Here is a 16,468-nt window from a genome sequence, read left to right as displayed (position 1 = left end):
TCCCCCAAGAGAAAATGGAGTGTTTCCCAACATTCATGCCTGTGAGTCAAAGAAAGCAGGTTTGACTATTGAGATGTGTTTCCAAGAGATTCCCCAGCAATACTCTCCCCTGCTCCTTGTTGGTGGAATTTAGAAGGGAGGTAGATAGTGCCCCAGAGAAAATGAAATCGGTGCTTTTCACTGGTAAACCCTCACCATTAAAACAAGTATCATTCTGAGAACAGAATATGTCCGTTCTACCCCCACCCTCCTCCACCCACTGCCCTCCCCAGCACAAGCATCTCTCTGCTGTGGCTAAGATTGATATCTGCTACGGGTTAGGAAGTCTGTACACAATTGCCTCGTATCAAGTTCTACAAGCCCCGGGGGTACCACCAAACTGCTCAGCCTTGAGTGGAGAAGGGCATGGTGGGAGAAGGGAAAGAGAAGCACTTTTAGCCTCTACCCGGCCTTCTGCCGACATCCAGACCCCTGTCCTACCTGACATTAAAACCCCAGATATTCAACTAAAATTGACAGATACAGAATTTCAACCTAAAATTTTTTTAATCAATTTTTTTTAAAGGAGCGTCCTGAAGAGGGAGACTATAACTTCATTTCAGGAAGAAGACTCCCATGTTTCTCACTTCTGCCCTGAAAAGTTGGGGAAAACATCTGATTTCTGTTGCTTTCAGAATTGGAAACTTAAGGGTTTTGTTTTTTTTTTTGCTTTGTTTTATGACTCTTCCAGATCTTAAGTATCTTATTCCCTCTGTAGAGCAAAGAAAATATGAGAAGGCCCGTAGCAGCAAAGGATGCAGGAGAAGGGTGGGAAACATGCGGTGCTTTGAGGCTGACTGGGTGGGAAGCTGTAGGGGAAAACGGGGAGCTCTTACAGTCTGGGTTGCACTGGCAGAACTTCTCACAGAAATTCTGAGTCATGATGCAGGGGCAGGTGCTGTCACAGGGCCGGTCTGGGTGGTCGCAGGGCTGGTAGTTATACACTTGTGTGGAAGAGTTATCTAGGAGACAGCAGAATAGACCAGGACATGGCCATTAACGTGCTCACTAACTACCCTCCCTCCCTCTCAAGTGTCCACCTGCCCTGATTCCAACAACCCTGTTTCTAACCATAATCTTGGATGCATATTTTAGTACCAAAGTGAGAAGAAATCATAGCCTACCCTGAGGTGGTATTTTTGGGTGAAAGAGTGTGGAAATGGTCTGGGACTACAGGGCAGCTATTCTAAACATTAAATGAGGTCTAGAACGTAGTAAATGGCACACTGAGAAAGTCAGTGACCACAGGGCCCATAGCTCTGCCTCCTAAAAGGTGGTCTCAGCTGCAGTGAAAAGCTGAGCTGTTCTTAGCTGCTGCAGAGAAATCTGCAGTCAGCAGAAGGAGCTCAGGGTCAGCAAGTGTAGCTGCAGTGGGGCCACCAGGGTGAGACCTCACAATGCACTGCTGAAGAATGCTCTGGTGAAACTTACCTTTCTTCAGCTGAATTTTCCTGCAGTGTGCAGCCCACAACCTGTGAAAAAGAGAAAAGGGATGGGTCTGGGTCATGGCCCTCAGAAGCTCTGCAGATGCGGGTAAATGAGGGACTCTAGTGACACTGTGGTTAAGTGCTAGGCTGCTAACTGAAAGGCTGGTGGTTCGAACCCACCAGCCGCTCCTTGGAAACCCTGTGGGGCAGCTCTACTCTGTCCTATAGAGTTGCTATGAGTTGGAATCTACTTGACGGCAATGGGTTTTTTTTTTTTTTTTTTTTTTTGGTCTAAGGGACTGTGGTTTGATGATTGGGGTGCCTCTCCCCCAAATCCTTTAATAGGAGGCCCCTACTCTGGAAGTAGTGCCCTTACATGGAAGCTAGAGTCCATCCTAAATCCAGCTGGCCTATACTTCAATATTCAAACTTAAGCAACAATAAGAACCCCCCGAAACAAACAAAAACATAAAAGAACAAACATACAGAAAGAAAACCCAATACTATATACGCATTATAATGCTGTTGCTTCATTCTCTCTCCCCCTCTTGATGGAGGTGGAGCTGCGAAGGACTTTCAAGATGGAGAGGTAGGAAGTCCTCTCAGGAATCTGCTCTGAGTGAAAGAAAACTAAGTGGAAGATGCAACAGGGACTTCCTTCTGTATCTAGAACTGGTGTCAGCTCCTTCCTTTGATAGGCTATAGTTATTAGGGAACCAAGCCAGGCAGAGCGCCCAACTTTTAAAAAAACTTCCAACCCTAAGCAAAGGCTAGCTAGAAGACAGTGTTATTATGCAACTTAGAGAGAAAAACAACACGAGTGCCAAAAAACAAAGCAAAGGAAAAAACTCTGGCCAGAGTTGAGAAGTGGGTATGGTGGTAACTAACCACCCAACAAGGAGAAAGGGATGGTCCACAAGTTGGGGCCATGAGGCCAGTTCATATCCTATTGGCCAGGAGCTTAAATGGAAAACCAGACAGTTATCTCTCATGGTCCACAGCATCTGGGGTGGGGGAAACGATGGCAGTAGGGCTGATCCAGGGCACAGACCCTCAGGGAGCATTGAGAACTCTGGTTCTCCGTTGTGTAATGTTAAATGGATGGACATCACACAGCCTTGTGCAATGGTTAAGAGGGAGGCAGATGGGAAAGTCCAAAGGGGAGATCAGAGCACAGGGAACTGCCTGGTTACAAAAAGTCCTTCGTCCAACCCTTGCCTGTGCTTTCTTTTCTTCTTCTGTGAGGGGTTCATGAGCTCATCTGTTGGCAGCTTCAGGATAAGTGATTCTTTGACTGCAAACTGAAAGACCTGGAAGAGAAATCCAACAGAACCTGTCACTCCTTCGCAAGTGAGGTGGTCAGGTAAGTGACATCAGCCAGGTGCTGGGCTTGGAGGGTTCTGGAGAGCTCACAGGCAGCTGGGTGAGCTGCCCCTGGGCATCTCTTCAGTTCAGGACAAACTGGCATTGGGACATCGGGTGGTTGGCTCTGAAGTTAATTCTTCAGTATTTATCCTGATTTGGGAAGGAAAAAATACTGAGCACAGTAACACTTTCCCTGGTCAGCAGCTTTCATCTACTCTGTTTATACCGAACCATGAGTGGGCTGCCCCGGACTCTTACCAACAGGATCTGCCTCTTAGAAAGGGCAGCTTTGTATACCTTGTTCTACTGAGACTAAGACATGCTATAGCCACCATCTAACTCTTCTGAGCTCTAAGCACTAGCTCCCTCTGTTGGTATGAAGATGTCAGGGCCACTTGACTATTTCAGTAGGACAGCTCTCAGGAAGGCTGGTTCCCCTTCAGCGTGTTTCTTCCCTTATAGCACTAGTTTTTAGCTTTTTCTTTTTGGTTCTAGGCCTCTTCGAGATTCTGTGAAAACTATAAACCCTCTTCTCAGGAAAATACCCACATATACAAATTTACATACAATCCAGTGAACTTTTAGGTTAAGAATGCATGCCTTAGGGAAACAGGTACGGGCTCCAAAATGAAGGCAAAGGCATTTCAACTCATGGTTCTATTACTTGTTCTAAGCACAGGAACCATGAAGAAGAGGGCACTGAGACTCCTCTAGAAATTAAAGAATCATGTGAGCATGACTCAAGCTCTGGTGTCCCTTTCTTGTTGTATACCTGCTCCCTGTCCCTGTCTTTTCCTGCCACAAGAGCATCAGTGGCTGCTATCAAACTGTTTCTAGTGACGATATGAGTGAGAAGCAGCAGGTGCAGGCCCAGCCATTAGAGATAGTAATTAGAAAATCTAGTGATAGAAAAACTGGAGAATAAAACAACTGAGGAGGACGAGGGGGAAGCAGGAGTAGCAGGAGTGTTCTAGATAAAAAGACCCACAGAAAGGCCTGGGGGTTCATGCTAGGAAAGGGATAAACATTTAGGAAGAAAGGCAAGAATAAAAAATTAAAAAAGGAAGTTGAAAGAATGTAGAAATATCCAGAAGAGTCAGATAGTTGCCAGAGACAGAAATAAGAATTCAGCAAGGAGGAGAGCAGTTCCCCAAGCCTTGCTAAGCCTGGTATTTGCAGAAGGCCCCATGTTTGGGAAACCCACTTTACGGCCCAGAAGCACAGACTCACAAGGGACTGGACCTAAAACAGCCTCTCTCCAGACATGCAGCATTACAAGATGGCAAAGGGATAAACCATGGATGGTGGGCCCAAGCTTGTGCCGGCTGCTTTTAGACAGTACCTGCTTGCATGTCTTAGTCCCCAGAAGCCTGGCTATTGAACAGAAGTTGTTGAAGTAGGTACCATGGAAGACTCGAAAAAGAGATTCTTCAGCCCCTGTCCATTCCACAGGCTCTGAGGGTGCTTCCACTACACAGAGCTGAGGTGGGGCTGGACTTGCCTTCTGTTTTGTGGGGGTCTGACAGCGGGAATTAGCCTCTAGGGGAAATAAGAGAAACAGGAAAAGGTGGAATGTAATGTCATTAGCAATTTGCCACAAACTCAGAAGTACTTCATTCTGCTTTAAAAGGCAGAAAAGCTAGGAACAAAATTATTCCCTCTCTCCACTGCTTGCAGGCAAACCTACGGAAAGGATTACCAATTCTAAAAAGGTAGTAATATTAAGTATTAGGCAGTGTTCCTGGGACTACCAGAGTCCTTACATGGAAAGGAAAGGATCTTTGTTTTCTGTTCACTTTACCTGAAGAACTAGAGGCCCAGTCATTGCCTGTGTCCCTGTCACTGTCCCCTTCTTTAGTCTCAGACACAGCAGAAGCTGAAGTGTTAGAGCAGGAAGCGCTGACCACATGGTGCCGTCGCCGGCGACGACCAGAGCACTTGGAGCGAGGGTTGTGGAGCATGGCGTACTCCTTTGCTCCTTCCTGTAAGGGACACATTACAGATAGGAAATAGGAACAGGCCCAGTGTCACCATATTGAGCCTATCATCACAAACCTTCATCTTCCTCAACATCGGTGCTTAAGTACCCCAACAACGTCTGTTCTTTTTTTTTTCCCTCTGTACATGCTAGATGTGACCACAGAATAGTGAGATGACTGCTTAAAAAACCTGCTAAAACTTACATCTCTTTACAAAAGAGTTGTCTTAGAAAGTAATCTTTAAAAAGATATACTCCATGCATCTATGCATCTTCAACTTCTGAGTGAGTTGTATCTAAAATTCATTTGCATGTTAGCTCTTTAGAATGAGAAGACACGTTTTGCTACAGAGGAGGAAATGAGGTCCAGAGAGGGGAAGGGACCTGCTCAAGAGCATACAGCTAATTGTTCCAGAGTGGGGATCAGAACGAGGGCTCCTGGTCCCCAGGCCACTGCTCTTCACACTCTACCAAACTGCCTCTGGTTCAATAATAAAATGTGTATTCTCTGAATTTGTACAATATTACTACTTAAAAACTGTCAGTATACGAAATGCAGAAGAATACTCTTTCATTACTTTATAGCTGTGCCCTTCTGGTTTTTCTTTATATATTAAATAACTTTATATATTCAACTTGATATCTATCTTCTTACCAGACTTGGTTCCCAATGACTTCTAGCTGTTTTTGGAAACTAAACCCACTTATAAAAGATAAAGGTTTACCATCACTAAGGATATTCAGAATAATATACCGTAAGCTGTAAAGGGAATTCGAAACATGAAATTTCAAAATTGATTGAGTCTGGGCGTATGTGCTTATGCTACAATCTAAAGTACACAGCATCACTTACAAAGTATTTTTACCTGAAATGTTTAACATAAATATAACTAAGCCTCCAGAGCTAATCTCTAGCTTATGGGAAATAGGGGACAGAGAAACAAGTTAAATGACACCATGAGGAAACAAAAGACAAACGTGGAACATCTTACAAGACAACCAGCCTGGACTTTTCCAAAAGGAAAAAAAAGTGGTGGGGTTATCTGAGATTAAAGAAAACTAGAAAAACATAATAACCAAATATGATTCACGACTGTATGATACCGGTCTGAAAAAAACCAGCTCTCAGGACAACAGAAAAAACTTGAATATAGAATGTATACTAAAAAAACCAAAACCAAACCTGTTGTCATCAAGTCGATTCTGACTCATAGCGACTGTACAGGACAGAGTAGAACTGTCCCATAGGATTTCCAAGAGCGCCTGGTGGATTCGAACTGCCGACCTGTTAGCAGCTGTAGTTCTTAACCACTACACCACCAGGGTTTCCAGAATGTATACTAGATGATAGAAAATTCTTGTTACTTTTCTAGGTATAACAATTTGGTTAAATAAGAGAATGTCTTTATTTTTAAGAGATGCATGCTGAAATGCTTAGCAAACAAGCATCACAATGTCTGCAACTTATTTTCAAACGGCTCAGCAAAAGATATACATATACAAACATATGGATAAAACAAATATGGAAAAATGTTATTAAATCAAGAAGAAGGTATCTTTCAACTCCTCTGCATGACTGAAACATTTATGTTCTTAATAAAAAGTTAGGGAAAAAATAGTCTGGTATTATATCTGAATATGTTCTCATGTCTAAGAAGTAATAAAAGAAAAACTGTGCAAACATGTCTGTTAAAACACACACACACACACACACACACACACAGACATTTTCAGCATTGATGGTATCTTTGCAATACATGTCCAGGGTCCCAGGGTGACTACTATGAGAAGGACAATGCCTTTTTGAGTTATGGAAATGCTGGTATGTTTACCTAACATGATGTAATTAAAAAAAAAAGCATAGGGGAATAAAAAAAGCATGAACTATGTAGTTAGACCAGGGTTTGAATTTCATCTTTGCCACACAACTGACTTGTAAGTGGTGCAAGATGTACAACTTCCATAACCCATAGTTTCTCCACCTTGGGACACTGTTGTAAGGATGAAAACAAGATAATGTATGCTAAGGGCCGAACACAATACTTGGCACATAGGAGTCAATACATGTTAGGGAAAAGGTAAATCAGATAGAGTCCACTTATTCTTTTGCACTTACCATATGGCCCATTCTCCAGATGTATATCCAATAGCACTCCCTATCATCTTTCCTTCTATTATCCAAAAAACAGGGTCCCAAAGATACTTGGCTATATAGTCTAACTTTACTTGGTCGTAGAAATTTTATCAAGGTAATTTTTATTCTTTACCTAAGCTCAACCTATTGTACAGAAAGCAAAACTGTGTCTTTGGCAAGTCTAACCAACCCATTCCCTTCCACCTCTCAGTGAACTGCCTCCCCTCAGGTACCCAGAAGAATTTATGCTGCCTCATAAGGTCGGTCCATCAGGGAAGGGTCTATCTGACTGATTACCTCACAATAAGACATCAGTACCTTCATGTGTTATTCTCCTATGGTTATGTGCATATAATGGAACCACAAAGAAAATGGAGTACTTAACACACACACACACACACACACAATCTGTTCCAATTCTAACAATATTTCAGACTCTAAAAATCTGAGTAGCTGATACTTAGAGCAAAAAGCCTTTAGTGCTCTTCAACTTTCATTCCATAGGACTAACTTAACAGTCCACTGCCCCAGTATCTGGGGAGCTCTTTAAGAGCAGAAGCCTCATTTTATTTGTACTTTATGATCTCCAGAGTGCTATGTACTGACTCACTTGGCTTGTGTTCCATTTCCTGCACAATTTTCAACAGAGTTAACAATGTTAGAACAGCTTAACAACGTACCAGCAAAAGGAAGCAGTCTGTCCCACATGGTTCTGGTTCAATCTTGATTTCTTTGTTCTTGCGTTTGTATACATTAGGGGTGGCATGAAAAGCTGGAAAACACAAACTGTCCTTTTTCCAATGGTCCATCCACTTGATGGCATGGGGAGTAATGAAGCTGGATTAGGGAGCTATTGTAGGAGTTAGAATTTGACATAAAAAGCTACCATCGGGGTGCACAAAATTTAGTCACTTCTGATTATCAATGCAATCCTTCCAAAGCTAGGAGGTAGTGAGGGATAATTGTAACTGGAGAAGTGAAAACAGAACTGGCCTTTTGTAAAACCATCATCCAACCAGAAGCTGAGAAGTCTATATGATAAACTAGAACCAAGGCAAGGAAATGGAGGTTGAGGTTGGAAAAGAGGAAAGCATTTCAAACAGAGGAGCCCCACTCACGGTGAAGGAAACAGTCGTATTTAAAGCAGCGTCGGCAAAAAAGTGTGTGGAAGGAGTGCAGAGATTGCTCCCGCTGCACAGACTTGGCATTGGGGCCATCGATGTTGGGTGTGCACTGAGGGGGAAGTGCATTGGGGTCTGACATCTCCGTTAGCTCTCGATACCTATTTAAGAAAAGAGAGATAAGAGTTCCTTCCAAGGGACTGTCTCCACTGAGAAAATACAGACTATTGACAGTCACCCAGGTATGGCCTGCCAACGCAGGATGGGTGTTTTTACGGGCCTTATTGATGGAGGACCTATGTATAACTAAGTGAGTACACCACTGTAATTATGCTGGATGTTTGCCTGAAAAGAGGGGAAATATTTGATAAGCAGGATGCTGGGGTAACTCCCCAGAAAAATGGCAGAATAAAAGTCCTCCGCCGAGACTTACAGCAAACAATGACCCTTATCTGGGAACGGGCATTTAGAGGTAAGCAAGTAAGTACAAAATAACCAGAAGAACAAGCAAATCATAATGCATTTACCATAAATAAGGGTTCTTATTAACCAAAAAATAAGCTTGAATAAAATTCGTATCTAAGCACTCTATACATGGCCTGAGAGGGACAGCTTTGCCTACCTCTCCTTCATGTCATCTGGGACGCCATTCTCAGGGAACATTGAGGCAATTGCACTGAAGATCATGTCATTTGGGAACTGTTTCTTGGAACTCTTTTTGTTGCCTGAATTGAGGATGACAGAAAGCTCCTGAGTGCTATTATCAGACTGTTTTCCCCCTTTCCCTTGTGTCACAGCATTTTGATTAGAGCTGCTTAAGTTAACCTAACGACTGACTGCTTGGGAATACACAAAGATCAATGCTAGCTGCACATGTTTCATACAGGGCACAGGAGACAAGAAAGTCAGAGTCGCCTACATATTAGCAATAAAAGCCACAGTCCCAATTAGACTCTGAAAGTGAAAATAGTAGAGACCTGAATACAGAAGAATCCTATCATAATGTTGATACCGGAGAACAAGACTGATACTATAACTATGTTATAATAAGAGAGAGAACTATTTTCCTAGAAAAGATAATTTAACATATAGTATAATTAAATCCTGGGAGAAAGATGTGGCAGTCTGCTCCCGTAAAGATTACAACCTTGGAAATTCTATGGGGCTGTTCTACTCTGTCCTACAGGGCTGTTATGAGTCGAAATCAACTCAACGGCGCTGGGTTTGAGTTTTTCGGTTATAATTAAATCCACAACATTTATGACATAAGAAAATGCTCATGATACAAGATTAAATAAAAGGGAATAAACAAATTGTGTATATGGCATGATCTCAATTTCACATAATATAGAAAAACATGTTGATTTACATACGTACGTGTTTTAAGTCTAGAAGGAAACATACTAAAATATTAATGCTGATTATTCCTAGTTAGGAAGATTAAAAAGCGACTTTGTCTTCTTTCTAATTTTTCATGTTTTCTAAACACATTACTTTTATAATTAGAAATGAACAATAATGATTATTCTGTAAGTTCTTCTACTTTCTTCTTCAGCTAGGTTACAGCTGTCTTAAGCTATCAGTGATCATGTTTTCTTTTTAACTGGGCCAATGAGAAGCACCAACATCTTTTAATCAGCAAAAAACCCTTTCTGTTCTTCCTTCTTCCCTAATTCTGTCACTTTCAAAGCAGAATAGGGAAGCAGTGCTATTTACCGTCAATAGCATGTCGTTTTCTCTTTCTTGTTACTGGCAGGTCTTCTTTGCTGTCATCCTGCTTTCCATCTGAGGTGTCATTGTGCCCTTCCTCTTCCTCATCTGAGTATTGATTCAGGGCATCTACCAACTCCAGGAAAACGGCATCACTGATCAGGACAGATCCAGGGATCATCTCTGAAACGCAGAGATTAGATAGGTGAGCAGTGGTCCTTCCATCCTCCATTGGTCCTCCTAGCAAGGTTTTCTTGTATTCATCCTCAAGGTCTAGATAGTTAACATATATAAATGTTTATACAGACAATCAGAAAATTACTACCATTTGTTTGGCTCTTACAACTACAACAGTTCAGTTGCTAAAGTGGGTCTAATGAAATCCTAATAGAGCTACAGGCTCTATTCTTCTTCAGCCACAGACAAACCCTGTATTTATGGTTAGAAATCCATAAAAGTGAGCATATAATCATGAGTGGGACAAAGAAAGAATGATAAAATGCAAATACACTTGGATTTGCTGCTTCTGGGTCAGTGGTGACTTCTCTGAATAAAAATACAGCATTTTTTCCAAAAATCATACTATATAGGGATATAAACCAGGAAAAAAAACAAACCTATTACTGTCGAGTTGATTCCGACTCATAGAGACCCTAGAGGACAGAGTAGAACTGCTCCATATGGTTTCTAAGGAGTAGCTCGTGGATTCAAACCACCAGCCTTTTGGTTAGTAGCCGAGCTCTTAACCACTGCGCCACCAGGGCTCCATAAACGGTTATACCAAAAAATCAAAAACCCATTGCGGTCAAGTAGGTTCCCCCTCATAGCGACCCTATAGGATAGAGTAGAATTGTCCCCATAGGGTTCCCAAGGAGTGCCTGGTGGATTCAAACTGCCAAACTTGGTTAGCAGTCAAGCTCTTAACCAACCACTACACCACCAGGGCTCCTATAACGTTCTCTGTACTACGATTCAGGAGAAAATCTTTGAACACCAGGGGGAGCTGTGAATCAATAATGCATTTCAACAGCATCACAAGAGCACCCACAAATGTAAGAAGAGCAGGAGGGGTTATTGGTTTGCAAATCCCAAGAATCTCTCCCCATCTTCCCACCTCTTGCATACTGACAGCCTTTTCTAGAACTACAACTAAATCCATGTGACTTGCTTCTAGGAAATTCAGATATTGGAACCAACTTCTGGGAGATGCAGAGGATACCAGGATCAAACAAGTATGATAGAGAGGTTATGCCATTCTCAGAAAAAGGGGAATAAGAATAAAATGGCCTTGGATGCCATATGGAAAATTCCTAAGATCAAACTTTGCGCACTGAACTTTCTGTCTAGCCACTGATTACTATGTCATCCTCTTATGTCTCAACTCGTTTTCAAGTTTAACTGGAATATTCTTAATATAAAACTACAACTCTCAGCCACATGATGACATTGAAATTCTTCAGTGTGTACCCCAAGCGGCAGCAGATAAAAGCCAGATGATAATGTACCAAGGATAAGACACTACTCTAACAAAGTTTTCTCCCAAAGGGCCCAGCACCAATACCTTCTTCACCGTGGACTTTCCCGTCATAATTATTGATCAGCTCCTCAATAAAAGTCTCATCTTCTTCTTTCACCTCATCTCCCATGTAGGGAATATTGCACAAAACTGTCTCATCTTCTACCTGAAATCAAACCAGATGTGACTCATTCCATGAAGCCACTATGTATTTCCTCTTTCCTGTTAAATGGATTCTTGACTGAGCCTTTTTTGCTTCTTGAGTCTCCTGAAAATGCCATTGGACACAGAGTCTTCTACCTTGTAAAGACTGGTCATTTTATTTTGCCAACAAAATCTCAAAAGGAAGGAGAAATACTCCTTTCAGGGAAAAAAAAAGTCAGTTTAATTATTTGATGGTACTAGCAACCAGAAGTTTAGCTTGATACCAACAATAGCATTTCCAACACCTAGAATCTGATGGCATATTTATTTTCCACAGTGCTTCCATCTATTATCTCATTTTATTTCTATTAAACATCATTGTGAACAAGGTATGAACATCACCTAAACAACAGTCTAAAAAGTCTTTAATTCTTTTCGTAAGTAGAGAGAGAGAGACAAATGAAAAGGAAGAGTATGTAATATAATTAGAATATTTAAAATAGAAACTAGGCAACTATACAATTTTTGGATATTCTATAAACAGACTAAGACTAACCTGTCCAATGGCAAAAATTATGACTACAACTCATGCCAATCACATTCACTGGGAACCTAAAGTCAATTGCAGTATGGGCTACAGATATTTTCCAGCAATAAACAATACTAAAGGATTTTCCCCCCTTTGGTTTAACAAAAGAACATAATCATTCTCAAATCCCTAAGGATCAAGTAGAATTACTACTCTGAAATTTTATTCTGAGAGATGATTGCTTTCTGTAAACCTATATCCTATTCCAGTGAACAGTATTGCTATCTGTCACAGGCAGATGATAAGCAATGGTAGTACTAAGAGAACATGGATTATCAGAACCACAAACAGTCTCAGTAGGAGTCAGCATACAGATCCAGATAAAAGGACTGTGGATCCATGTGCACCTCTCTTATCTCAGTTGCTTTCATAGCATCTTGCCTTCAGGGGATTCAGAAAGGATTGCTTCATCAGCAGGGACATGCCAACCTGCTCAAGCCTCAAGTGTCTGATTTAGATTGTATTTAACTGTACATAATGTTACAAAATTGGCCAAGGTGCTAAGAGAAAATTGGAATTCTGCCCAGTCTTAGTCATTCAAAAAAGAACTCGAGTCAACCCAGAGATACTCTTCAGAGAGCACCAAATCTAACAAGTTAGAACAACTTGCAATATATATTTTTAAGAGTAAATAAATTACTACAACGTTCTGCCCTGCGTGTCTAAGCTTTGTTAAGTGCTCTGACATATGCTTCAATATAAGATAATCATACAGTTTAAACAACCATCATAGTGCTTTCGATACATACCATAAAGTTCTGCTGGAGAGGGGACCAGGAATACATGATGGGAACCAATGCAACTGTGTTCAGAGACCTCATTAGCATATGTTGGCTTGCAAATCCTGGGAAAATGCTCTCTATGGTACACTGAAATACAAGCAATGACATGGAAAGGAAAACACAAACACACAACCCAAGAGAGAATTGCAGTTTTCTTCTACAATGATCCCAGTAGCCTTCTAATTCTTACAAATTAATAAGCTTGGGGTTTTGTAACAATTGGCTCCAAAAAGGAATCATGAGACTATAAACCTGTGGGAAGGAGGAACTATCTCTTGCTCACCTTTGTATCCTCTACAGAGGAGCCCTGGCAGAGCAGTGGTTAAGCGCTGGGCTGCTAACCGAAAGGTCAGTGGTTCGAACCCACCAGCCACTCCACAGGAGAAAGATGTGGCGGTTTGCTTCCATAAAGATTACAGCCTTGGAAATCCTATGTGGCAGTTCTACCCTGTCCTATACAGTCTCTGTGAGTTGTGATCAACTTGACAGCACTGAATTTGGTTTTTGGTTTGGTATCCTCTACAGAGCCCAGCACAGTGCCTGCCACTGTGATTGAATTGATGTTAATTTAATCTAAAACTGTTGGTCTCCTTGCGGTGTACATAACAGCAAATGGCCTATGAAAGTCTTAGGAGATGGGGATGAGATTAGGAAGTTTTCCTGAGGATATAAACTTTAACACAGTGAACATCAACTCAGCCACATAGATGATGGGGACACTACAGAGGGAAGCAAAGTAGTATAGAAATTATAGTTGTATTGTGCTTTGGGAAAGACTATCTTGCTTTTTATATTTTAAAAATATTATCTCTTTAAGAAATTAGAATGTTCTTTTAACATTTACCATAAGGGCTATCCCTTTAACAATATACCCCTGCCCAGTATCCAAGGCACTCCTTTCTCAATACCAAAATACCTGCAGAGCCAAACAAAGTACAAAAAAGGTGGCTTTGGAGCTTGGACACAGAGCCTAGGAAAATAGCTGGTGAATGTCTAGTTTTTCCATGACAAACTCATGATTATACTAACCGAGGAGAATAATAGGTGAAAAGGTTATTCTTTAAAGTACAGATCCTAATTATTCAAAATCGATTATAATGGCTATATTCATTATCCATACCTATTTATGTTCTAATGAGTCACAAAAAAAAAAAACAAACAAACCCTTAAGGCTAACGAAGAGAGTAAGGCTGAGCCGAGACCCCCAGAAGTACCTTTTTGAGGAAAGGATGGCCACTCACAGGCTTCATCAACTGAACAGGTTGGACACGAAGCTTCTTCCATTCTTCATTGAGGATCTGGGTTTTTTCCTGAACTTTTGCAAAATTTGCTACATACAGAGCCTGCAAAGCCAAGAAAAGACTGTTGAGGTTTCAAAACAAGAGTCAAAAAAAAAACAAAAAAAAAAAACCAACCACTGCACACTGGATCAATGTATATTAAAATGCACAGTCTTTCACTTGGGAATTATTTTTTACCTTTGCACCCACATTGGCCTGAAGCCGTTTAAGTTGTCGAAGTCGCATATATTCAGATTTGACTTTTCTTTTCCAATAAGTGATACATTTCGAAGTTGGGGCATTTGGTATATCCATTTTGCTGTAATCTTAGAGAGACAGAGATAAGAAACAGCATTTTATTGCCTGGAAATGAAGCACTCCTCAAATTCAAATAAACACAGTCAAATATGCTTTCATTCCTATTAAATTTATTCATAGAAATATACATTCAAGAACCTGAAACTGTGAGTTCAATAAAAGTTTTAATGAAACGAAAGATTTCACATCAGCAATTTCTGGTCTGAGTACCAGGAAGCTTAGCCTCTGCCCTTCTGTAGTACTTCATTTTTAACACAGCACTCATGAAGTTCTCTCACAGATACGAGGAACTTGGATTATTTGGAAGTTTGGGACCCTACTCATTATCTTGAGTAAGAGAAATGTTCAGCAACAATGAATATCAAAGTGCTTCATATAAAGACTCACCCAGACTACAAAACTGTTCCTGCCACATTGCCTAAATCTACTAATGCCTAGCCATAAAGGTAAGAGATAACCACAGCATAATCTCATCTCCAAGCCAGCAGCAAGACATGTGGAAACACAGCACTGCAAGTCACCTTTTCTTTGGTATCTGAATTAAGGTTCAAAGTTTTAAAGAAGTATTTACTGTAATAAACTCAACTCACCTCTCAGAATATAAGGGGAAAGGTCAGGTTTTAGGATGTGTCTTCTTATCCTCAGAGGAACGGCAAGACATAAAGGCAAAACAAATTTTCACCTTTTCAAAAGAGAATACAGAGTGGTTTTATTAAGTCAGTGGAGCATATTCAGACCCTGATACCCCCCGCAGGATGCCTCCCCAGAACTAGGAAGACTTCAGAGGTCTCCCTTACCACTATTTTTGCATCTAACTCAGCTTGCAACAATCCTTGATGCATTAAGGAAGAGTCCTTTATTTTACTAAATTCTATCATTCTAGTCATGTGTACAAATATATTCTCACAATTATCAAGTGAGCAGTGCTTTTCTGATCCAATTTCTAGGCTCAGTCAGCAGATTCATCAATTATTTTCGAGAAAGAGCAAACCTTAAACACATGTCATAAAGTCAATACAATCTAAAAGGTGTTTTCACTCTACATTAATTACTCAGGTTTCTTAGAAAACTAGTTCTATTCATTTCACCTAACATTTTAAATTTCTGAAAATATTACAAGAGCTTTGAAGAGCCAAATTTTGAAAAAGAAACTTAAGTTTTAGGTGTTTAAAAATGTCCTACAAAGTACTTTTTTCTTTTGGAGTTTAATACCATATTTCTTCTAAAGAAACATTTCTTAAGTTAACCTGTTTCCCTCCAAAGAAATGACAGCACAGGTTAGCAATTAGCAAAATTTAGCTCACCATCACACATATGCCACAATCAGATCATGATTATACTACCCCATGCACCTGAACTTTAAAAGGACTCTACCCAAATGTTTCCTTTGAAGAAGTGAATGCATCTATGTAACGCTGTGTTTAATTCAGAGGGTAAATAAAGGAAGAAAGCAATAGCAAAGAAGTAGACAGACTGTTTACTATTAACCCAATCAAGTGATTCCAGCCCTTAAAAACTGAATTCCCTGTGAGTTAAATATTCTCTCTCTGGGGAAAGCAACAAAACAACAACAAAATCTAAGAAGTTGAATCCCAAAGTGTTAAAGTGGATTTAAAAAAATTAAGCAAATTCGAATTTCTTTCCTCAAAATTGCACAATCTCTCTTCTTCCTACATCTTTCAAATACTTCTCAAAGAGGGCCAAAAGAGGAACTCTTTTTTCAATGATAAAACTACTTAAGAACATACATCACATTCACATGTAACATTGTGTGGTTGCTCATATAATTTCAGCCCTGAACAAGCTTAATAATAATTTGCTCCAGAAAACGCAAAATGGTTTGAATCAAAGACAAAACTGCCTCCCTTGGAAACTATAGGCCACCCCTACTGAGACCCAATTGTTATAGAATCAGCAGCTTACAATTCAATGAAACATCATATCTCCTTTAACAATGGTTATGAACTATAATTCCTCTCCCATTCCTTTTGGAACCCATTTCCCCTTTTTGAAATAAATAGTAAGCTTAGGGCAGGTTGCACCATCCACTTTAAACTGGTGATCA

The 16,468-nt window shown here is 40.6% G+C and overlaps 1 protein-coding gene across 2 annotated transcripts in view; it reads right to left on the bottom strand.

Moving 5' to 3' along the window:
• Window positions 1-16,468, bottom strand: part of EZH1 (enhancer of zeste 1 polycomb repressive complex 2 subunit) — a 28,811-nt gene that overhangs the window by 5,460 nt on the left and 6,883 nt on the right. For both annotated transcript variants that reach the window (XM_023725222.1, XM_023725223.1), the window contains exons 2-15: window positions 14,994-15,085; window positions 14,284-14,411; window positions 14,020-14,148; window positions 12,773-12,892; window positions 11,336-11,456; window positions 9,781-9,957; window positions 8,687-8,789; window positions 8,062-8,225; window positions 7,624-7,715; window positions 4,633-4,813; window positions 4,174-4,370; window positions 2,685-2,776; window positions 1,471-1,511; window positions 876-1,001 (exon numbers count right to left, since the gene is read on the bottom strand). In XM_023725222.1, the coding sequence (XP_023580990.1) occupies window positions 876-1,001; window positions 1,471-1,511; window positions 2,685-2,776; window positions 4,174-4,370; window positions 4,633-4,813; window positions 7,624-7,715; window positions 8,062-8,225; window positions 8,687-8,789; window positions 9,781-9,957; window positions 11,336-11,456; window positions 12,773-12,892; window positions 14,020-14,148; window positions 14,284-14,400 (1,660 nt within the window). In that variant the 5' untranslated portion in view covers window positions 14,401-14,411; window positions 14,994-15,085. The remainder of the gene's footprint in view (window positions 1-875; window positions 1,002-1,470; window positions 1,512-2,684; window positions 2,777-4,173; window positions 4,371-4,632; window positions 4,814-7,623; window positions 7,716-8,061; window positions 8,226-8,686; window positions 8,790-9,780; window positions 9,958-11,335; window positions 11,457-12,772; window positions 12,893-14,019; window positions 14,149-14,283; window positions 14,412-14,993; window positions 15,086-16,468) is intronic.

Source organism: Trichechus manatus, unplaced genomic scaffold (assembly GCF_000243295.1).
Source record: "Trichechus manatus latirostris isolate Lorelei unplaced genomic scaffold, TriManLat1.0 scaffold00294, whole genome shotgun sequence".
NCBI lineage: Eukaryota > Metazoa > Chordata > Mammalia > Sirenia > Trichechidae > Trichechus > Trichechus manatus.
Note: the sequence above shows the minus strand (reverse complement) of the source record. Positions and strands in the feature narration are given on the sequence as shown.